Source organism: Trachurus japonicus, chromosome 13 (assembly GCF_045865225.1).
Source record: "Trachurus japonicus isolate A0001 chromosome 13, Traja_1.0".
Lineage (NCBI taxonomy): Eukaryota > Metazoa > Chordata > Actinopteri > Carangiformes > Carangidae > Trachurus > Trachurus japonicus.
In genome coordinates, this window is record NC_140919.1 from 35,692,053 (window position 1) to 35,717,325 (window position 25,273).

The following is a 25,273-nucleotide window of genomic DNA, read 5'->3' on the forward strand; positions in this document are numbered from 1 at the left end:
GTGTCCTGGGTTTGGCGATCCTAATGGCACCCTACCAGGAACATGAGGCGCTGTGATTTGCACTTTTATTCTCCTACAGTGTCTACATGTGTGTGCATGCAGCATGTAGGGCAGGCTATAGTCTGTGAGTGAGTGGAGCTGGGGGATACATGGTGGTGGGGGAGCTGGAGATGAGAGTAAAAGGGGGTGCGAGTTGGGGGTGGGGTTAGTGGGGGGTGGTGAGGAGGGAGGGGAGCTGAATCAAGTCTCAAGAAAATGGGCGGGATGGTGGTGGTGGTGGTGGTGAGGGAGGGGGTGAGAGTGTGGGAGGGGGGAGAGGAGGAGGGTGGGGGCGGAGCCGCAGACAGTATCCCCCGCCCTCGCGCTCGTCTGTGTGCCCCTCGCAATTACCTGTTCCACCAGAACTGCTGTGAGCGCGAGTTGGCGAGCACATGCCACAACGGGGGGAGAAGAGCCAAAACTGATCTGAACTGAACTACCCTCACTGGACCCGTTTCATTTAACACATCTATTGAAAGAAAGAAAGAAAGAAAGAAAGAAAGAAAGAAAGAGAAAACTCAACCAGGTGTTTTCTCCTCTTTTTTTTTTAAACACACCTCTGAAACACATAGAGCCGGCTCAGGACCTGAGAGACTCGTCAGGATGCACTTGTTGTCCGCCAGCTGCGTGTGCGCCCTGCTCATCACCGCGCTCCTCAGTCGAGGTAAGCCATTGTCTCATTAACCGGGCGGTGCTGCTGCTGCCGCTGCTGGTGCTCGTGCGGAGTGCGCCCGTGCACATAAAACCGCAGGTATGAGCCGGAAAGTCCCGGCTCCCTGCCGCACGCAGGTGCTATCCAAACTTAATCCCGGTTTGTCGACCACATTTCTGGGGATTGGGATGGCGTAGGGTCCCCGGTGGGTCCTTGGATGTAGTGTAGTCCTATAAGTTAGTGTGATGTAGGCTACCGGTAATATAGTTTGGGCTAGTTATAGTAAGTCAGTCATGATGCGCCTTTTGTGTGGTTCCGTGAAAAACAGTTACCTTATTTTAAAAAGACTAGCGTGTGTATGTGTGTCTTATAAACTGCATATAAGAGAGTGCTTACTTTCCCCCGTGGGTTAAATTATGAAAAAAAGAAAATCTATCTTTTGTTCTTTTACCTATAAAGAGAGTAAGTAGCTACTTAGTAATAACTCCACTCTACTCAATAAAAGGTTTATTATTATATCTGCTGTGATAAGTCCCTGCTAACTATGTGTAAAAAAAGTGACTTTTCTGTCTATAAGCTGCTTATGTGACATACATTTTTTTGCCCATTGTTACCCCCCCCCCCCTCTTCTTTATACCCCACATCATGGGGAGAGGCAGAGAGGTAGTCGTCATCATCAGCCCTTCACATGTGCTCATGCTATGATGTCATCATGATGCTACCTCATTTTCTATGTGTTTTCTCCCTTGTTAACTCAGTCTGTTGAGCAGAATGATGCTCTCTGCACATCCTGTCTGGTTTACTGTAATTATGGGCTGCCTGTTGTGTGTGGTGAGAGGGTGGGGGGGTGCACTCCTGACAGGATCCTTTTCATAATTACACATAGGATAAGGCTCATTTTTTGGATTGGTCTGTGCAAAGTGAATTTTTCCAACTTGCAGCAGAGAGATGTGCTTTCTTTGTGCTATGTCAATGCAGTAACTTGGCTTTAAATGGTGATCTGAAGATGTGTTTCAAAAAAAAAAATGATGTTGCCACTCTTTGAGAAGAAGGCGAAACAAGGACAGGGCCTGCATTTCAAAAATACATCTTTTATTGTGGATTTTGAGTTAAGCGTGCAGGAGATGTCAGAGCTGTTTTGCAGCCTGCTCCCTCAGGCCAACAGGTAGTACCATGTGCTCAAATCACTCAGCCAGGCCATTAAGCAAAGCTGCACGGGAGCTCAGAGGGGCGGAGAGGTTGATCTCACTGTATTTCCTTCCACCTCATCGCACTTCTGTGGCGCCTGTTGTTGTAAATTAACACCATGCAGCACCTATCAGTCAGGCTCAGGTGGTTTATTTGAGAGGAAACGAATGGCCCTCTTAAGGTGTCTTCACGCCGCTGTGCCGCTGCAGTGCCGTGTGCTTGAGACTGGAGGAGAGTGCAGTGAGTTGGTAATGAGGTTTGGTTTTATGGTTGTCCACAATGCTGTGTGTTTAGCAGACACGCTGCCTTAGTTGATGGTCAAAACATGTGTTACATGTTTGCTTACGAGAGACGGCCAGAAAAGTACAGAAAGTGAAGCTTTTTGTTGAGTTGAGTTTAAAAAAAAAAAAAACTAAACAGAAATATTCTTTATATTCTTTGCTGCTTTTCTCAGTCTGGGCAAAATCTGACTGAAGGGGATTATTGTGTTTCGGATTCTGCAATAAAAGCTGCATCAATACTCATAATAAAAAACAGGCCTGTGTTTATTATCTTTGAACTGGTGAAATGGCAACAGCTCCAGGGACTCCAGCGTTAAAGGCCGAGCCACTGCCACAACCAGATAGAACAGAAAAACAGAGCCCTGAATTAGTCTCTGAACAAACAGTCTGGAAAGATGCATCTGTTTTTTTTTTTGTTCACTCCCTTGTCTCCACCCTTCCCCCACCACCACCACCCTCGCCACCCCACCTCCTCTCCTGAACAGGCAGGCAGCGCTCGGTGTCACAGCTGGCATTGCTTGTCAAGCAAGTGGGGCTCTCCCTTTTGCTAATGGACTAATCTCTTTGCAGGGGTCACTCAATTTCACCTGGGAGAGATTCACCATCCTCTCTATCATCTTTAACTAGGTTATATGCAGGCGTGTCTCATGAATGTTTGTTGTTAATTCACTAGCAAAGGAAGGAGCAGATTTAATTGCATGTTTGGGTTACATCTAAGATTTTGTACAACAGTGTGTTTGTGTTCTTGAGCACGTCCTGTCTTGCTCATAGCTGGTATCTTCTTGATGTCTGAGTACTGCTTGCGGTTGTTTCTTCTTTGAAAAGAGATTTCTTTGTGACTTGCAAAGTATTGTATTCCTGCATGCAAAATTCAGATGCATTCATGAGAAGTATGGGAACTCAACCGAATGATGACTTTGAATGGAAAAGCCACATCTGTACTTCACTTTGCTACTATCACTTTAAGACTTTCTCTCTTTGAGTACTTTATTATTTTTTCGTTGATCAAATTCAGCAAATGGCTCGCCGGCAAGCTACAGAACACAATCGATTTAGGAGTAACTGAATAAAAACATGAGGAAATGGGGAGAATCTGCAGAATGAAATTCAGCAGGAGACTATGCAGTCTGACTGACAGCAAACCCCCTAATCCATGCTTCCTCTCACTTTTTATAACCGAAATGGTTAAAATGGCCTCAAATGTGATCACTAGACACGCCATTATCCTGCTGGGGTGCTTAACCCAAATTTGGCTCATTACATCTCTCAAAAGGCTCTGTCGGACCCTCAGTCCTGTGTTTAGAGCGAAGCTGTGAAGTGGATTCTATTCTAGAGTTGCAGTTTGTATACTTGTCTTTTCTTGATTGAGAAACAACCTGAGTGACTACTGAGTGGAAAGTGTGGCAGATGCCATCATTCACCCAAGAATCACAAAACCAGTGAGATGTAAGAAAGAAACAGATGTTCTGCAAGGAGGAATCAAGTTTGTGTGTGCAAGCTTGTTGGTGTGCATTATGTGCTCCTCAGGCCTGGGTCTGAATAAGAAATAAGTGGCAATGTGAGCAGGAGACAGAAGCGCTGCTGAAAGAGAGAGAAGGTGGACACTTCCATGGGCTCCTCAGACAACAGGGGAGCTGTTCAGACAGGTCGGATGGCACTGTAAATTACAGCAGCATTAGAATTGGGAACCAAGTGTCCCCTCCCATCAGGGAGTGCAAATTCCTACCAGCGCCCCTGGCAGCAGCACTTTACGGCCTGGATGTGAGGATCACACTTAATTAACTACTGACATGGTAACTTTAAGCTTTAAATTACAAGAAACTAAAAATAAAGATGAAATTTTGGCTGATGTAAAAACACAGAAAGGCTAAAAATATCCTCGGAAGTTATGATGAAATTAAAACGTGGCTGTTACATAATTTTTGATGTGGCACAGAAAGAGGTTTTAGATAAAATTGTGAAAATGTTAGATTATCATTAACCTCCCTGTATGGTCATTGTAGCGTATATGCGTCTTTACCATAAGGTGTGATGACTCATACAGTGGAGCTAAAATTAAATGTTGATTAATCAATACAGTGAGGCTGCCTGAGCGACAACACAGGAGCACAGATGCATGAAACTGTTATCCTGATGTAACACAGTTCAATATTAGACATGCACTACAGTTGTTTTTCAGTTTTTTTATTTTAGTCTTTGCCTACCCTGCACCCATCACAGTGTCTGCTGGAGTGGTGCACACACACATTTCTCTCCACCCCCAGCAGGATACTGAACAGGTGGAGGAGGAGTGTTGGTTTTTAGGGCCGTGAAGGGGGCGAGTGTCTCTTTATGATGCCTGTTTGTGTGTGCAGTTGTTGAAAGAAGCTACCGTTTGTTCCCATCACTCACATTGACTGACATGATAACATTAACTCCTTTACTCCATTTTTTACTTTTAGCAGTAGTTGTTGTTTTATGAGAAAAGCACTACAGCAGTTGAGTTTTTTTTTTTTTTTTTCTCTCCCAACATTTCATCAGCAAACCAAACTTCCCCGTTAGATTAAATGTTGTCAGACAGCAGTGGGGATATACGATCGTCGATCGACCTCATGACCACGCTGAGCTTCCTACACGTTGCAGAGAGCAATCCTGTCTCCCTTGGCCTCACAGAGCAGGGAGATGTATGAGTGGCTTTCCCTTGAGGAAATGAAAGGACTTGTGTGGCAAAAGTAATCACTCTCAGGCAATGACTCAATAAGGAAAAGGTCTTTTGTTCGCCCCTGACAGTTTTACACTCTGAATTATCAGTAAAATAGCAGCAAGTGAATCTTAATTACAGCTTGGTGATTGGCTTGCCCCACTTTTTGAGCCAGAGTGTGAGGTATATTCAATTTATATACTCTCAGCTGAAATTGTGTCCTCAGCCACCCATTTTTTCACTTCATTTTTGGTTTAATTTGCTTGAATTTCACCACTTTTAGAGAGGAAGTTCAAATTTGAATGCAGCACTTAGTTTGCACATGTAGTTTTATAGTTCACATGCTTTAGCTGAGGTGAGAGCATTTAGTTAAGACAATAAGCTTATATTTTACCATACACAAGCAACATCTCAGATTTCTGTTTTCCATTTTCTCATTTTGCACAAAGGCTCCTGGTTTATTTGTCATTGGAGGGGAGGGACCAGAGTGCTATTGTTTCAGCCATAAAGAAAGGCTTAACAACAGGAGGGAGATGACCGTGCTATGCAGTAGTGCTTCTTTCTTTATGCAGGAATACCCCCATTCAAATGCATGAAGGTATCCTTGGTTTTGGTGAAAGACCACGGCAGTCAGAAATTGGGCAGCCCTTGTTTCAGGGACAAAAAAAGTGAGGTTGTTTCTGTCTTTTGTCATTGACGCAGCCTCCAAGCTTTCACTGGATTCCTGTGGACTCCCGCCGACTGTATTGTGAGGCTGGCCCTTTTTAAACAAATGAGTGTATGATAGCGACTTCTTGCTCCCGCTCCTCTCTTTGTCATTAATATGGAACAGCACACACCCCTCGGAGAGGGAATAGAGTAGCTGCTGCCTGTTCCTGCACTTCACATGTGCAACCTGACTGGGGCGGCGGAGGAGGCGGAGGGGAGGGCATCCCTCCTCCATATGAAAAGCCTGTGGCCACACCCATCTCTAACAAGGCCCGGATCTTTGTTCAAATTCTCCATTAGAGTCATTGCTCTATTTTAATGAATTCTTTGAGAGGCCTCCATTAACTGTGATGGTAATCATTCAACCCCAGAGAATATTTAAGGAATACCATAAAGGAGCACATGTGTATGGAAAGCCAGGGGTGCTTATGCGGCCTTTGTTCTTGTAAATCGCATTTAATGAACTTCTTTTTCTCATTAAAATGTATCTTATAGATAAAACAAAGACAAAGCAGTAACACTGTTCCCACCACTGACAGCAGAGTGTCACCACATGGGACTTACCAGCAGCAGGGGCTCCTCCTGACCCAACAAGAGGGTCAGCGGTGAGCCTCTGATATTTAAACCTGCACTCCCATAAAGTCATTATTTCTGCCTATTTACAACCGTCAAGTGGCAAGACAGAAAATTGCTATTGTATTAAACCTTTGTTTTGACTTTGTCTGCCGCTCAGGGAAGTCAGTCAGGTTGACATAGCTTTTGTGCAAAAGGTAAAACATTAATTTTGAGCCTGCGGCTAACTAATAACGTGGCATGGAGTTGTGTCTTCCCATTCATTTCTGAATCAGCCTCTGTCCGATCCAAAGCTCTTTTGCAATACTGAGAAGTCGCTCTATTCATTCAGATGCTGTTCGGTGGTTTTCATCATTCATGAAACATCGCTCTGCTCCCTGTTACGTCCTGCCTTTGGGACCCAACAGAATGGTCTTGTGTCTCCATGTGACCTCAGCATTCACATTCTTGCCATTTTAAAAGCTGTTTCTTTGTGTTGTGCCAATGTCCACCATCAGTCCTTCATAGAGTGCAACAGCAGCCTGCAGTGCCTGGAGCTATCTTTGATTACACGCTGCTCCGGCTGAACTTGCAGGAGACAGGAGTTCTCATTCAGGGAGATTTTCTTTCACAGGGGACGGCAAGAGTGTATCTCTGATTGGAATTAAAAGCCTGTCATTCAGTTAGCGCCTGAGTGAGAAACAAGATAGAAGATTAAATGGTTTGCCCATCTCTCTGGGTCATCAATGTATCAATGCACTTGGGACTACCCTTGAACTCTTACAGAGCTCTAAAACATGCTCCTGAAAGACGTCTTAAATTTAAATTCATGATATTTCTTCAAACTGCCTCTCTCATCTTTTTAATCACACTATTATCTTTTTTGCTAAAGTCTCATTTGCTGGATTTTCTAGCTGGTTTACAGAAGCAAGAAAATGTGTGAACTAAGTATGCAAATTAAATGGTGCCAAACTGATATTTGACTAAGTCACAAACACATTGTCCTTAAGCCAGTATCAAACAAACGATTACAGTGAACACCCCAATTACATATTGACAGTGCTGGTGGAAACAACCAAGAACCTCAAACAAAGAAGTGCTGATCAGACTGAATGCATAATATTCAGGTGGAACGACAGGACTGCTTCAGGCCAGATATATTCCTAGGGTTTCTGGTTAGAGTGCCCCCCCCCCCCCCCCCCCCCCCCCCGTCAATCCACAGCATCTCTACTGGGTTAATAGATTTATTCTGATCTCTAGGGTCATTGTCCTATTGTGAGCTACAGCAGGCAGACTGCCATCCTGATATCATCGTATATGACCAAATAGTCGCCCACGTGCAAAGACGCGCCTGTGCTCTAAAAGCCACCGGGAGTCCAACCTCATTCAGCATATTAAACGCCCGTTCAATTAAACTGCAATATTGCTGTTTATTGGTATCCCAGGTGTGTGGGCTGAGGGTGGCAGCTGATGGCAGCGAAGGCGACAGTTGTGTTACAGTGTGTAACACAGTTGTGTTGTGTACAGTGAGTGTGTTAGTTTTGTTCGAGTGGTGTGGTCCCAGTGTGACCTCCTTGTTCTTTGCAAATAATGGCCTGGTGCTCGTCATTGGAAAAATAAATAGTAGCCTGTTGCAAATCCCCGCTTGGTTCTTATAAACGCCTGGGCTCCAAGTTGATTTAGCATATTAAACGCCCGGGCTACTAAATGGTCATATACAGTATATACCTTGATAAATTTAGAAATTAATTTTCACTTTGATGAAGAGGAGCTACTCAGACCAAGAGGCAGCGAAGCAACAAAGTCATTACTCTCCGTACAGTGTGTGTCACATTTTGGGATGATGTTCTGTGGTGTCATGGCAGGATACCAGGCTCCCATGATCAGCAGACACTTCTTATAAGTAACAAACACAAAGTGTCTAAATATTTATGCTATTGCCAAGTTAAAGTAAACTAAGATCTTACCAATACCCTTCTCGAGGGTTCACATGCTTTTTGCAAGCTCCACTGTGAATGTTCGAATGACAATGATAATGTCTGTGTTCTTAGTTAAAACAGATTGTGTTTGTTCCTCTTTGCAATTTAGATGAAGATTTGACAGCATAACCTCAGATAATTCCAGAGGGGTCACTGGCTTTTCCGTGCCAGTGTAAACATCAGATCCCAGCCAGGAGTATCTTCTAAAGTTGCCAAGGAGTATGTGAAGAGACTGTAAAGTAACCCAACTCATCTGAAAGAGGCAGAAATTACAGTTTGATTACATATACATATTCACATATATGTGGTTTGGGGTAAAATTCATTGTCACAGTAAGCAGCAAGCTGCCAGCTACAACAACAGGTTAATGGCACAATACACAGCAACCAGTCTGCAACTCCACAGTCAGTTCAAGACAGGAATGTTGTGCCATTATCCAGCCTCACCCAAAGAGCATGGCTCTGTTTCTGGTACACCAGGATGCTATCTAATATCACACACGGGGCAGCGGCAGCATTATGCTGGCTTTGTTTGGCTCAGTGTAAACAAGTGAAGCTGGCGTAATGAGGGGTCTTCTGCGAACAGCATTATAGTGGCACCTGTGTAAAAAGAAGTAGTTTTAACACCCAAATGGCAAGTTAAAATAGTAACAGTGATAGATGAATTGATTACATAGTAGTATTTGACATATTTATGAAGTTAATGGACAGGTGAAACAGCCAAAAGTTTTGAACAACTTGAAAAAATATGAAAGTCATGACTAAACAACTGAAAAAATTAACTTAATAAAATAGAAAACTGAAATAAGTATCTAAAAGTAATGTACACTGTCAAAATGTTTAGTTTAGTTAAAAGTAAACTGAAACATATGGCTAAAAGTAAACATTTGAAATGGTGAGCTAGTTATAACTATAAGGTTGGTGGTAATACAAATGTAAACTTGTGGGGATATGTAAAACTTGTATTTATAAATTTATGATCTGCAGAACATCTTAACTGTGCATATTGATGAAAATCAAAGTTATTTTTCACCCCGTCTGTCAATGCACATGAATCATATCCCATTCCCTCTTGAAAGCAAGATTTTTCCACATTTCAGTCCGTGGACAGTTAAGATGTCCATCCATTTCCTGACCTCAGGGCAAATGTGGAAAAAAAACACGATTAATTGAGAAGAAATGTAATCCTGCAGCAGATTACAAAATGTCAGTCAGAAAACGGTCTTGTAAGCTGAATGCATCAGCAGTGGCAGTCCCATTTCCTTATATTTTACCTCAGTTTTTATTCAAAGAAGTCAAGTGGTTGCTTTTTGCATGGCAATTACCCTACTTGCGATGTTTTATGTGATGCATGACTTGTGGATCTGTTAGATGTTTGGTGATAAGACGCTTTGCCTTGCTGCTGAGTATTAAGCTGTTTCTCTGCCAGACCCTACGAGGAAGGTGAAGAGATGCTTGTCTGGTAATTGGATGCAATACTTAATTTTCTAATGGGATGCCTTCAGAGGTCAAGACGTCTTGTGTTCCTTGGGAGAATTTCTAAGCATTATACATCCCACTGGTGCAATCTAAATACCGACTTTTGTTCTGACTTATCCTCTTACAAAACAAAAGCCAGCACGTAGGAGTTTTGATTTTACTCTGATTCGACTGCAGGGTGGTCGGAGAAGAAAAAAAGGTGCTGTTTAACAGTGAACTCACAAGCAGGCTGTCTACCATGATGCCCTTGTCACATAGAACTTGCATTAGTGCCATGCCTGGCTGGTCTATAGAGTGAGGATGTTGTTAAATGAACTTTGCTGTGTTTAATTTTGAGTAATGAAGATGCCATAACCCATTATGCTACCATTCATTTCTCCCCCTACACAAGTAGTAGATGCAGAGGAGATGACACATCATTTCCTCATATAATGAAAGTGATTTCATTTGAACGCACAGGGTCACACAGCAAAAATCTGACAGTGAAAAATGAACAGTATTTTTTTTTTGGGGGGGGGGCAGGGCCATTTAGGGTAAAGCGAGCTGGATTTTGAACTCCTTTTCTGAGGAAATCTCAGGATTACCTGCCTCAAATTGGAGGGCTTGCCACTGCATGCTCATCTATAAACAGACACAAACGGATGCACTAAACCAAGACAATACCAGAGCCACACTTTGTCATTACGAGCGTATTTGTTCAGACAATAATAACTCCCAGTGGGTTTCTAATAATTGGACAGCTTTGTTACCTTCCTGCTCAGGGCGGTATTTCTTCAGATATCATGCCTGAGTAAATGTATGTGTTATTGTCCTCGTTTATGTTTATCTTTTACTGTATTTTCGCATCTCAGGCCATTACATCTGCAAATATGCATGTTTTTCATATTAAAAACTGAAGACGGTAGAGACAGGCGATGAATTGTTTTTTTGTACTTTTCCCCTCCTTCTTGTTTTGTTTCTACAGAACTTCTTTTTGACACTAAGCTGAGACAAGTAAAGAGTTTATTCTGTGATTTTGAACCAAGGCTCAGAAGTAGCTACACAACCCTGAGCTCAATGCTAATGGTAGCATGCTAACAGGCTGATATAGCTGGTATGTTTACCATTTTAACAGTCTTAGTAATCATCATATTACTGGTAGTTTGTAAGGATGCTAGCATTTGCGAATTACCTACCTCATTGCATTCAGCTAATGGAAATTTTGCAGGTCTTTACTAAGTGCAAAATCGGTTTTATCCGAGAGCTACATGGAAATTTGATTTTAAGTTATTACAGTTTGTCTCAAGGGCAACATGAATGCCTATGAAAGGGTTGCAAACAATGATTTCTTTCATTGTCCATTAATACAATGGCTAATTCCTTGATTAATTTTGTATGTTAAAGAGAGAAATAAACATTATGAGAGCCCAAGGCCACATCTTCATGGCCTTTTCTTTATGGCTTTCACTGGATGAGCTGAAACGTATTGAGACTTGTCAGAACAACAATATATAGGACAAATTAGTCAACAAATATCAATGAATGAATTGTGTTTATTGCCTCTTAAATATATGGATTTACTGCTTTTCTTTGTCATACATGATGGTGAATATTTTTTAGGTTTTGGCCTGTTGGACTAATCAAGACATTTGAGGGAGTTGTATTGGTCTGAGGGAATGTATTTTGATTAATCAATGAATTTGGAAAATATTTTTAATGATAATTTAAATAATTGTTTAGCCTTAGGGTAAATATGGTGATGCTGTTAAGGGATCAAAATCTAAATTAGGAGTCAGGAGTCTCTGTAGAAAATGTCATGTCAATCCAATAGTTGTTGAGATACTTTACTCTGGACCAAAGCGGTGGACCAACCACCATCACCAGCCCCACTGGTAGCTTGGCTAAAAATACATTCACACTGCAGGTACAGTTTTCAACACTAGATTTAGTTTTTGGTGTTTTTTTCCAAAGTGAAGACACTGCTAATTATCACTGGGGGGGGTTTGTTCTGTTAGAATTTATAGCTTTTGTCCTTGAGCCTCTGTGTTTTTTCGTCTGACCCTGCAGAAGAAGCAGCTCATTGCTCCAGAAGACTTTTCAGAACCTGTTGACTCAGTTTGCTTGAAGGGGGGAAGTCTGTGCGAGATATTCCCATGGCGACTTTTACCCCTGGGCTCTTTGGGCCAAACTGTAGATATTTTGATATTTTTGTGGATACAAGATAGAAGAGGTGTTGGCACATTTTCCTTATTGACATTTTAGTGTAAAGTGTTGTGTTTCTGCGCTGCTCAGGGCCCATTAGATCTTCAGGGCTTCTCTTCTGCTTTTTTGTTCTGGATGTAGCACACAGGACAAGAAGCAGGGAGGGAGGAGACGTTACATGCGATGCAAGGGCGGATGGTTAAAAGCACTTACTTTGATGTATGGTTCTCTTCCCATGTCATGATGGAAGAAGAAAATGTAATAGCCACTAATGAAATTATTATGCCTTAGAGGACCCATGCACAGGGTTGACGGTGACATATGCTGAATTACATAAACCGAGAGTGGTTGTCTCATTTTACAGAAACAAGAGGCACTGATAAAAGAGTAAGATTGGGTTTGCTGTGACAGTTTTATCTGTTGTGTCTTTGAGAAAAGCAACATAACGCTATTTGTGACCTTACTTCAACAAGAGATAAATTGTCTTTTGGACCTAAGCGAATTTATTTCACAACAGCAAACATTTCCCCCATTGAGGAATACCCAAATTTGCCATACACAAACACAAAAACAAAAGCCGGCTTGGCGGCATTGTTAACCTTCTCAGCCAAATCACGCTGGCGGTTTTCCTGCCACATATGTCTGCAAGTCCTGAAGTTGTAGACTCTGTGGTATGACAGTGCATGTTAATCTCCAACCTTTCATAGTGCTCCATCAAAGCGGACACTGGTCCATGGGTATTAAATGTGAAACCACACAGATCTGATGTGCAAGCAGGTACATAATCCTTTGTATGTACTATCTGCATTCCATGTATTCCTCCCACCACTCTCTGCTCTGTTAAGCCAGCCGAGGCTTTAGGACCCCCCCAGAGCCAGAAGCTGAAGCAGGACAGAATTTGAAACCGTCATGCCCTCTTAATACCAACCAGGCTGTTTGGCTTATTGGAATGGGGAGCACTGCCTGCTCTGTTTCACTGTGAAGGGTTAGAAGGTCAGGTGTGTCATTATGAGTGCACAACAGCACACACAACTCTTTGCTCAACTAATGTGAAACTATCAACTTCGCCACAGCAATTACCAGATATGAGGGCTACATAAGACGTCTACTGAGCAAATGAAAATATCTAACTAATAATATTTTCTGTTGTTTACGGACTAACAAGGCATACATTATTGATATGTGAAGGTAGGCGGCCGCTGTGCATTAAATCTAGACAATAATAAAGCTATTCTACATATTTCCATTAATCATGCCTCATGCAGCGTCTAATGAAGCACTTTAAGATCGATAAGTGGATGCTTTCTTGTTTACCCATGGAGAAAAGTGATGGGGCTGATTCATCTCCCTCTTTCTCCACTGCTCTGGTCAGGGTTAGCCGTGTGTGGGTTTGTTTCCAGCTCTGCTATACAGACAAGGATCCGTTTACCTTGAACAGGGGAGTGTTGTTGCAGCAGGTCTGATTGGCATCCTCAGGCAATACCTGCAACTATAATATGGTCATACAGATAGTATAATAGTAAACACAGCAGCTCCCTGAGGACCAATGGGCTACCTCGTGTTAAAAGGTTTTTTAATACTTTTTTTTCTGAGGCAGTGTGGGTTGGGGGCAGGGACAGGGCGGGGCCGCTTTTACAGGAGAGAGAACTCTTGTGGTGTAGACAGAGAGACGGACAGACAGACAGGCGGGCAGGCAGGAACTTGTACTAAAAGCTGACTGCAGTTGAGTAAATAGTGGTAGTCTGTAGCTGCCAGCTGGCCAAATATTTCAAAGTATATATAAAATTCACTGAATTTTCTACCAGTAGGAAGATGCTTTTAGTCTGATGGTGTGCTGTATGTTTCCATCTTGATCCTCCTGTAGGGCTCTGTCTGTTTGCATATATAATACGCTGAGTATGAGTGTGTGTCATGCGTCTTGGCTACGGCTGCAACTAACAATTATTTCCATTACCAATTCCACTGTCACATTTCTGACAGAAAATAAGGGGGAAATGCCCATCACACGTCCCCCCGAGCCTAAAGAGATGTGCAAATTGCTTTTTTTTTTTAATCTCCCAAACAGTCCAAACCCCCAAAGTTGTACAGTTTGCGGTGATATGAAACAGGGGAAAAGTAGCAAGAGTGTTTGACATTTTTTATTTGATGTATGACTTCACTAATCGATTGAGAGCTGAAACGATTAGCCGATTAATGGATCAACAGAAAATGATTCACTGACAGTTTGATAATCGACTTTTAATTTTAGTCATTTTTCAAGTAAAAAATGGCCGCCACTCTCTAGCTCACACTTCTAATGAGGATTTTCAGCTTTTCCCTCTTTTATATCACAGTAAAATAAATGCAGCACTGATGTTGTGAATGGGGGTGTGTAATGGGTTACACTATAACAGAATGACAAACAGAGTTTACAGCTATATAGAACAGAGAAGAGCAGGGAATCTTTGATGAGTAACGTGCATCAGACATTTTCTGATGTTCAATTCATTGGTTCATCGACTAATTGTTCCACTACCAGTCTGCTTCACATCCTATTCCTTTTACTGCATGACATTAGTGCCGAGGATCCTCTAGGCCAGCAGTAAAACTGATTACAAATGATGTTCAATATCTAATCCGGAGAGCAGATACTTACACCAGAAGTCACTCTTGCTCTAGTTGGCTGGGATGCTCCAGGCAAGTGAGGCTGGCAGGTTTATGGCCTGTATGCAAAAAAACTGATACCCCCCTGTCTGATGTGATACCACTTGAAGAGACCTGGTGAAACGACAAGCACTTTGATGTCAAGGAGGTTGTTTTGAATGTGGCAGGAATATTTAAAAGCAGCCTATTAACACATCTGGCAGAACAGGGTGGAGAAAAAAAAAGGTTCTAAGAAGAAATTTATCTCTTTCCCTCAGATTTATAGATACAACTTCAAACTCCTTATTCACTCAAAGAGCACTATATTCATTAACCACATTACTCACACACAGAGGCTCCATCCGAGGTATCACACCATCTGTTGCACCTTTTAACCCTTATATTTAGGGACTGTAAACATTTATTTTATGATCGGTTGACTGCATTTTAAGCCTTAATTTGGTTAATTATACCTCCCTGCAGTTGCTGAAGGGAAAGGGTCTATAATTTTAATTTCATAAGCTGGAAAAGGAGATTTCAAACTACCCTCTGAGAAACAGTAAGCCTTTATCTATGGCTCATAATCTTAAACCCAGTGAAAAAACACCAGGGAGCCATATGAAACGTTTGATCAGATACACCTGTTATCGGGTCTCTGCTGTACACGGATGCATGGTGCTGAAATATTGTCACTCTACATGGATACGCTGAAATCCCCAAAATATACACTACAAACGTGAATCCGAGCTGCAGATGGTGTTTTCTTGACATGTGTTGCCTCTTTTGTTCTTCTCTATCACACGCACTCACAGTGCAAATGTGTGATTCTTCATGTAATGTTCTCTGTTTTTGTGTGTTAATTGTCATGTGAAGACAGTGCTTTATCCGTGCCCCTGAGACAACTGGCAGAAACCAACCAGAGATCAAATAAAACATTTAAAAAAGGGAAAAAAATCTGTTTGGATTTAGATTCTGCTCAACTTTAGACTCCAAAAATTACCCTTGGAAATGTTTCAGCAACTGCAAGATTAAGTGCCTTAAACTCGAAGCCTGTGTGATTAGCAGGGTTGTTGCATGTGGATGCAAGCTCATCATTAGGCATGAGTGAGCTGCACAAATTCAATAATGCTGTAGGATCCTCCAGTTTAATAAAGTTTGAAGGCTCCTTGGCATATGGAGAAAGTTATCACAAAAATTACTCTGAAATAATTAAGAATGAATGAGTGGTTTCTAATCACATGTCTGACTTAACCGAATTGGGAGTTAAAAGGCCTCAGTCTTGCTGTCCTCTGCACAAAAGCAGCATTTAAAAAAAAAACTCAGCCTCAACCTACTGCACTGAGAGGCGCAGTAGGTTGAGCGGGCGCCCAGTGTGTGGAGGCGACCCTGGTTCGGGTCCTACATCGGGCATGTCGTTCCCCCTCTCTCTGCCTCCCCCCATTTCCTGTCTCTCTCAACTGTGCTTTCTAATAAAGGCATGAAAAGCCAAAAAAATATACTTAAAAAAAACAACTCAGAGTCAAATTAAATAGGTATATAAGTGAAAGTACTGAGGAATGAATGACAGTTCATTTCAATAGATAATATTAAAGCAGATATCAGTGGAATGTTTTTGTTAATATAAGTCCTAAATAGTCCTATTTTCCGTCAGCAATCACTTACATGAAGTATTTCAGCCTAAACACGAGTCTCTCCGTCACTCTGCTCTGCTGTAACCCGAGGAGAAAATTTTCCTTGTGGGATACAAGTGTTATCCAATGAGGAGAGAGAACGGCATGAAGGGCTGTGTGTGCAGCCAAGGGATGCGCGTGAATGTGGTGACGTAGCACGAGGACCAATTGATGCCTGACAAGGGCGGGGGCTGCTAACTCATGGTGCGTTCAAGGAAACTCGTACTTTGTGTTTTTCCTTCCTGTGAAGTCATACCAGTTCGATCTGGTACGAGTTCACGGGTCGGAAGTTACGAGTGGCCGTTATAGGGAACTTTCACAGACAACAGGACGGTAAAAACACGAGCTACGGGTTACCTGGAACGCTACCAAGTCGTAGTTGTGACTTGAAGCTGTAACTTACGGTTTCAAAAGCCTGCCTTGAACACAGCATTAGCCGAAACGGCCGTGCCGCTGTTATCTGCTTTAAATTGGAGATACTGTACGGATGTTGGTGTTGAAGCTTACGTGTATTTGCACCAAATTTCATTTCTTTTTTTCTTTTTTCTTTCTTTATTATGTTGAAAACGGGTTAAAAGCCCTGATGGACCTATCATAGCCTATATGAAAGATCTTAGAGAGTGATGGACTCAGAATAACGTTGTATGGCTACCCACAACCTTAATTAAAATGAGCTTTAGCTGTGCAGAAGCAGGATTTAAGTTGGTAATGCCTAGTTTTTCCATTTCAATAGTTAAAATTTATTTGATAATCCAATTTCCCATGTCTATTTTTAGGAAATTACTTTGAGCGAAGGGAAGCCGGGCTTTCATACCTTTGCTATGATGGAGTTTTTAAAATTCTTACCTGAGAAATACGATTATCTTGATGTGCAGATCCATTAGCTTTCCATAGTGTCTGCTACTGACTGGGAATTGTAAAAGTCTGTCTTGTTCATTCATATCTCAGACACTTGAGTGAGGTAATGTCAGCTCTTCTGGAAAGGGAAGGAGGAAGTCACTGGCTAAACGTTAGGCAATTAGTTGCATTAGGTTGGGTTAATGGATAAGTCGGAAACCGCTGTGGCTGTGCTTTGTTAATGGCGTAATGTTGCCTTTAATGGTACGCCGTTAATGGAAGTTGTTGGTGGATGTTTAGAATCAGGATTGTGAGCTTTCCTATGATCTGCCCCAAGTCTACCCACAGGCATCCCACAACCACGTCCCCCCCTCGGGTCGCCTGCCCTGTGCCCCTGAAATACATAATTCACAACATAATGGACATGATGTCTGAGTGCACTTACTGCTGTCTTAAAAGCAGCCCCTGCACCCATGCTGCTCATCTACTGATGTAATTTATGACATTTTTAAGGAGGTTTTACGAACACTTGTGTGGTCGAGTGTATAGAGGGGAACATTTCAATGATTAATGATAATGCCAAAAGATCAATTTCCTTATGGCAAGTCATTTAGAGTGATAATCACCCTTCTTGTAATGTGCCTTTATCCTTCCCATCTGTCTCAACCAGAGAAGAACACATGACTCTGCTATATAGCCGACGCGGCAAAGCCTATACCAAGTCAAAATACTTCACCACATATTTCCCCTTCCATTAGTGTAGACATATGTTCTTGAGCCTAATGGTAACATTTACTTACGCTTCCTTTAACTCCTGTACCAACAAAAATCCCCCTCTAAGATATTAGTTTTCTAAAAGTGCTTTGTTGAAGCGTTGCTGAACAATTTGAGTGAAATCAAAGCTGAATTGTCTGCTTTGATTGCACTGTCAGCATCTTTAGAGTGAGACAGACATTTGAAGGAACTTGATCATTTATTAAAAACACTTGACAATGGTTGCCTTTCAAAAGCTCATCTTAAACTTGCTTGCTAATCAAAGGGAAAAATGCAAGAGGTTTTTGAATCTGTTACGTTTTCTTTGCACTCTGCAAATCATTAGATTATTTCTTTTATTACCCAGCTTCAAAGCTTTAATCATAGTCAATGAGGAATGATGCAGAAATTGAGATTGTTCTTTGACACTAAGAAAATAATTTTTATGATTTTGCAATGTACCTTGGCAGTCTTGCGTCTTTTTTGTTGTTTGGTTCTGTGTTTTTCCTATTAAATTGGGCAACAGTTCAGACACAATGTGGTATCACTGGAGATATTTTTGCTGCAGCATTAGTGAAATTTAATGAAAAACTTTAAATTGAAAAAGAAAATCCCTCAGAATGGCAAACTTTCCTAATCACTTCAACTCTGCTTATTTGCTACAGCAGGAGTGTGTGGTTAAACAGCCTGACCACTGTTGTCACATTTTTTCTCCAACAGAGTACTGCTGTCATCAAATCAGAAATCTATCAAAATAGAGAAAAAAGGTGAAATATTTCTGACAAAACTGTTCCAACTCTGGCAGCAAATCTCAGCAAACCCCACTGAGTTATAGTAACAAGTGCACTGAAAAATGTAATTCGTACACTTTTCTTTAAAAAAAAACTTAAACTGATTGCCTCAAAATTTCCAAGGAAAGTAGAACTATGCAGGATTTGTAGCTCAACTATGCCACATTTTACCTTAATTAAAAAGCTTTGGAGTAATTGTGATGGTTTAATAAATGGCTTAACTTGTTACAAGGGATGAAGGCTCTGCTTTCCACATGCATGCATGTCACTTATTGCGTCTCTTTGCTGAAAGCCAACCTTAAGATCGGGGCCGCCTCCGCAGTGTCCCAGCTCTTATCTTTGTGCACCACGACACAAAAACGTAAACCGTAATCTCTTGTTTATGACAAATTTAACTACACAAATATACACTTGTAACATCATATATGATATATAATGTTATGTACCGCTCTATTGTTTGATCGCTCGCAGGCTTCATTGTAAACAAATGCACATAGCCAGGAGGAAAGCGACCAGACTTGCATAGTTTCTCTTTAAAGGAGCATTAACGCCATCTTTCTTTGAGGATGGTTAATCCTCACTCATACTTTTCCTGATGAGTTTAATTACTTTCTTCACCAGAAAGTTGCATTGACTAAGTGTAAGCTAGGAGAGTCAACAAATTAAGTAGACATCAGTTTAGATCACTCTTTATTTGAAGTAAAGATCAAAATTACATTTTACAGTGTGGATTAAAACGAATGTTATGGGGACTGGGGAGCCTTAAACATCACTGCATTATGTTTCTATGGGGAATCAACCATTATTCCACAAGTGGCTTAAAAGACCTCAAGGCAAAAATAAATCTTTCCCGTCGTGATCCCTCCTCTTTTTCTTTGTCCTCTCGTCTCAGTCCCTGACGAGAGGCGGAAGCAGCAACGTGATCCCTCAGCAGCAGGTCTGCACAAGTACTCAGAACTCCTCAGGACGAGTCTGCAACCAGAGAAAATGGAGCCAGCATTTTCAGTCACAAGACAACAATAGGATCCCGACAGGTGGGACTGGAGGCAATGCATTAGCCCTGTTCCCGCCTGCTGTTGTCTGTAGGTGTGTGGTGACCACACATGATGCAGCAAATGAACATTGTTTTTCTTGCCTAAGGGAGAGAGAGCTGTCTATATGTCCCTCCAGAAGTTATGTTATTTATTTCCTACTGGAAACTGAATTTTCTCCTAGCGAGAGGGAGTGTAAGGCAGTTTAGGCTATTCGTTGTTCAGGTACACTGAAGTATAAAGGGTATGTTGTGTAGAGGTTTACTCCTCTGTGGCCTTGCATCCTTCTGTTTAAAAAAGAAAAAAACCCATCCACTCTTATTAGACCTTTTTCCTGTTTCCTGTGAAGGAGATAAGCCATTATGCTTAAAGGGATAGTAGCATTTTTTTTAAAGTGGGGTATGATCTACAAATAGCCCCTAAGTACTTTAATTGCAGTAGAAGACTCTCTCCACTCCTCCCGTTAGCAACGCCAGCCCATCGCCCTGCCCAGAGATTTACAACATACAGTGTTGTGAACAGACCCAAAGAAACGGCCTAAAAGAGGCTTTACCTGAAAAAAAATACACAGTTCCATTGTTCACTATAATATAATTTTTTCCAGCCACTCAAAGTGCAGGAAAAACGCAGTTTTTATTTGGACCTGACCAACTGCTGATCGGCGGGCACTAACCCTGGGCGGTGACCTAACGTGAGTCGTCAATAATAAAAGAGGACGTCGCTGCTCTCCAGCCTGTTCACCTGCAGCTCTCCTGCAGCTCCACAGAGGAGCTCCGCTGTTCCTTCAGTCTGGTGTTTGGCTGCACTTTGTATTAAAACAGTTCTACATTGGACAATCTAACCTGAGCGCGATCAGCTGAGACGGAGCACAGTGGATATGGCACTGATCAGCTGTCGCGGTGCACATGTGTATTTAGCGGCAAAAAAAAAAAGCACCGCCAGCGTTGTAATCTTATCGGTTAACGATTAATAATCGGTTAACAAGCGCCGGTTATCGGTCAGAAAAAAATTCAAAATGTGCATCTCTAATGGCTCTTCACGATAGGCTATGAATATGTAAGGGCTTTGTATTTATTTTATTTCCCTTTTATGGTTGCCACAAGTAAAGCGTAAATTATAGAGTTGGAAACGATGGTCAATTCATTGCTTTGTCAATCAACAAAGTAAATTGCAATTGTAAACTGTAGTTTAGTTTTATTTATTTGCACCATAAAAATCAAGGACAATTACAAAAACAGAAATAAAACAAGAACAGTAAGTGTGGAAGAGGTTAAAAACCCTATATGGGCTTATACAAAACACCTCCCCAAAAGAAAGTGAATGAAACAATTAAAAACAAATAAAAAAGACCCAACCAGGCTTCAACAATGTGAGAGTTTGCCACTTTTCTGTTTTTGGCTGAACTGCCAACAGTGCCAGCCATACAATAACTGACTGACTGACTGACTTTTTTTATTATTATTATTATTTTTTTTACATTTGTTAATTTAAATGATGACTCAAAAAAATTAGTCATTGATTAGTCATTGCAGAATATAATCAGCAGTTGTAGCAAGTCAATAACTAACGTATACAAACTCACACAGCATATTCAAGCATATATTATTGTCACATAAAACATGTGTCTGTCTTTTAAATGTTAATAAACAGTGTCAGTGAAATAAATGTGTGTCACAACAGCCTAATATATTCATTTGGCTGTTTTTGTGCTAGCAGCAGTTGAAAACAAAACCCTTTATGGACATAAAGAAAATAAATTGTCACATTTGATAAAATGTATTGCCAGACAAATTAATGACTGGAATAATTATCGAAATAATTTCAATTTTATGTTCTGCCAACAACCATAATTGTTTAAGTCGTGAGTAGATTCTAAAATTACCTTGTGATATGTTATTGAGAGCTACAACTAAGCATGTTAGTAAGTAAGTAAGTAAAACTTTATTTATATAGCACCCATCATAGTACACGTACACAGAGTGCTTCACATTAAAAAAGAGAGATGTTTGCAGTTACCTGAATACTAGAAGTGGATGGATGAGTTTATTAAAAGTTTGAGGATACAAAGTTAAATCTCACACAGAATATGGATATCTTGGAGGTGTGAAAATGAATTGATCTCTTGTTGTTTTGTTTTTTTACCCCAATTTCTAACTACCACTGCGTGGCTGACAATGAATTCAGTGTTATATTGCTGACAACATTGTTTGGTCCTAAAAGTAATGAATGTGTTAGAGTTTGAACCATGTCTCTTATGGAACTTGTAGATAAGGATCTGTTAAGAATAAATTATTTATTGAGGACAAAACAAAAAGCCCTCAGGCCTAGTGCAGATGTACTACAGATGGAGCCTATGGGCGTCATTGATAGAAAATGAAACCCTTGTCCTCAGTCTGTCCATAAATGGACCTTCTTTTCAGATAGATTCCCACTAGAAGACCCTCACTCCCCTCTGAAGGTCAGGCAGACCCAGGGCAAAGTCTTTAGGGTGTTTGGTAGCTTTTTGTGCCATGGAACAGATGGTGTGACATAACATGAGGCCTAGGAAACGTCTCTAAATCTACTTGTCACTGACTCTGTGCAGTTCTTTTCACATAATAAGGCTTTTGTCAGTCTCAAAGTACAAATACCTGCTGCTTACTTCAGAACAGTGGATTCATTTAAGTCAGTGTCAGCGCTAGAGCTGAATTAATTTACAACAATTATTCAGCAATTATTTAGCTAATTGATTAATCATTTCATTCATTTGTCAAGCAGAAATGTCAAATATTCTTCGACTATAGGATGATTTGTCGTTCTGCTAGTTTTGGATAGGCTAATTGATTGTGTCTTTGATTCCAGAAAATAAAGAGACTGAAGATGTCACAGAGCTGTAGTTGAATGAATGATGAAAATATCGTATAGACTCAAATATAGGAGAACCCTTCGCCAACTTGCCCCATTACAAATGTTGACCTCATGGAGACACTTGAGGAAAGTCAGATAATCACCACAGTCATTTAGACATTTCTGGGGACGGTGAATGTCAATTCAGTAGCTGTGAAACTATCTAGTCTAATCTATCTATCAGTCTGGACCAAAGTGGTGAGCCAGCTGATTAACCCATAAGGACATGTCCATTCCTTGAACATAAAAAGTTTGTTGTCTACCCACAAAAATGACAAAATCTGTTGGAGAAAAAAACTGTATTTCAACTGTGACATACCCAACAGAGTATACAAGGTAATGTTGTGCACCTTTCAGTCACTTAGTTATGGAATCTAGTTTGTTTTTTGTTTTGTTTTTAAGCCAGCTGCCGATAGTCTGGGGGAAAAAAATACACAATCCTGTGCCCTTAGTTTTATGCTAGAAAGACACTGACAGGCAATTACAGTAGGCAGGAAAAAGCAAAATTATAGAGCCCAATGTCGACGTTTGGAATGGAGCTTCCATGGTTCAGTCTGCAACAAAGAGAAGAACTGTGTGAAAGGGATGTTGCGCGGGTGCACTGTCACTTATCCATCAGTGACATGATTACATCCTTTCCCTTGAAAGAGACAGATGCAGATAGTGAGGATGTGGCTGTGTGTTTAGAAAAAAAAATCCCTTTTCAGCTAGCCAGTCTGGAATACCTCCTCAGCATGAACTGATACTGTTACTGAATTTAAATACATTATCAGTGTGCTTGTCATAGTTAGTAATATGATGAGAGACAGATGACAAAACAGCAGCCCATAGAACAAATGAATTACTCAATAGGTACAAGGATGCTTTGGGGCCCCTGGTAGGAGGCCAAGCAATTTTCCGAAACCTTCCGACACTTTTCCATATGACAGAGGTCGCTCGATTTTTCATGACAAGGACTAACGAGAGATTTAGCTTATTGAATCACCGATCTCTTCACTGGCTAATCAAAATTCAGCACTTGTTAAATTATTAAAGGAAAGACAAGAATGAGAAGCAGTGTGTCACGGAAGGTTAGGTTTTCTTTGATTTCTCGCTTCTTAGGCAAGCACCATTCACTATAAGAATCTAGCCTTTCCTCAAGTGTTATTGATCTAGTTGAAGTGGTTCTGTCTGCCCCCTCACTGCTGAACCGCTTCTGAAGCAAGGCTATTTGCCATCAAGTCTTTGTGGACATGCGCCATGGGATCTCCATTCAATGCACAATCCTCATTTTCAGCGCTTAATAAGTTTGGGCCTCCGTTTTCTTTTGGCTGTGCAGCTGAAAGACGCGCGCGCACACTCCAGACGCACACACACAAATACAAATGGGAGGGCAAAAGGTAGCAAAACAGGGATATAGAGACTAGTGTGGGGAGGTGGCTGATTTCCCTGGTGAGTTTATATCTGAGCTGTCTTCACCTGTCTCTTCTCAGGGATAGAGGCGCCTTAATCAGGAACATGAAAGTATCTCCTGTGGTGCTGCCTCCTGTCACTGTCTCTCGCCTGTCTATTACTTGATTTACCATCGCCAGAGTATTAGCTAATTTTTTGTGTCCAGTATCAGTGCTCTGCTTTAATAAATGCAAGGGAATTCACTGAAAACCTGGCCAGCCAAGTGGTTTTGGGCTCAGAGGACTTAAGTGCCAATGAACATACTAAATGACACACACCCAAATCTTCAGCTTGAGGTCCTGGACACTCTGAGCTCTATTTACCGGCTTAAAAACATATTTGGTATGTTTCTTTTTATATCAGCTTGATACTTCATGACTGACTAATTTAATGAAAATTGCTTATAAACACAGTTTTGAAGTGATGACATGTTTCAGAAGTCTGGTATAAAAAAATAAAAAAAGACATCTTACTTTTCTTTGGAGTCTGAGAAACCCTAGCTGTAAAATATGAATAAATGCAATGGTTTGGTCAAATGTTTTATATCTGTAATTGGTGTTGACAGTCGTTTTTACACAGCACCAACCCTCCTGAATCCCAAATAAGTTAATTTAGAGTTCTGTTTTTTTGAGTTTTTAAAAGTTTTCTCATCATCTCAGTAGTTAAACTGCCTCCTTATAGAGGATGGCATACTTTTTAAATGTCTGCTCGCATATATTCCATATAGCTTATTTACCATTTCAAGCTTTCCACTACTCATAACAATGGCTCTATAGTCATCAGGAGTCCAAACGATAAAGAAATTACCAAATCAGAACACAACACAAGGGTTAAACTGTCTTTTTCCGCTGTTCATTGTTATCATAGAGAGCTGTTTGCGGAGATTGGTTTTTTTGCATGCATTGTGTGCGTGCATGTGTTTGTCAGTGTTGAAGTTACTCTGTTCACCTACTTTGGTCGTGCAGGATTACCTTATCTCAGTAAGCAGCAGGAGCTTTGTCTTCTGTAACTCAACATGTGTGCTTAGTTCTCATTGTGCAGCAGTGTAATCTGTCCAGATAAAGCTTTCTCCTTTATACCGACTCTTTTAAAGTTCTCAGAGAGACTGAACACAGCTTTGTTTGAATATTCAAAAATGCCTATTTGAATTTGAAATGTAAGGAGTCCATTATACAGGAAGAGCGATAACCTTTCCAACACTGCAGTGCATGCAGTGTAACCTGAATATAACTGAGTCTATTATTTAACCATTGCAAGATTCAGCAAAGCCCCTGTGTAGCATTCTCCCCTGAGAGGTTACGACACTAAGGCAGAGCATATGTGGACCTGGTTGGCAACCAGAGTCTGAAAAAAAAACATTTGGATGTTTGCTCAACCATCAGGGTGTTCTGGCACCAACAGGTGCACCCAGGTGTAGCACATAATCGAGGCGCTGACGGATTATTTTTGACACACTAAATAACTCCTGAAGTGAGGAGTAGGAGGTTTAACATCAGTGTTGACACATATGCAAA

The 25,273-nt window shown here is 41.1% G+C and overlaps 1 protein-coding gene across 2 annotated transcripts in view; it reads left to right on the forward strand.

The window, feature by feature from the left end:
* Positions 1-397: 397 nt before the first annotated feature.
* Positions 398-25,273, forward strand: part of LOC146976432 (CD166 antigen homolog A-like) — a 42,121-nt gene continuing 17,245 nt past the window's right edge. Inside the window, exon 1 of one of the 2 annotated variants that reach the window (XM_085796260.1) lies at positions 398-703. In XM_085796260.1, the coding sequence (XP_085652386.1) occupies positions 643-703 (61 nt within the window). In that variant the 5' untranslated portion in view covers positions 398-642. The remainder of the gene's footprint in view (positions 704-25,273) is intronic. The other variant, XM_085796259.1, reaches the window with a different exon arrangement.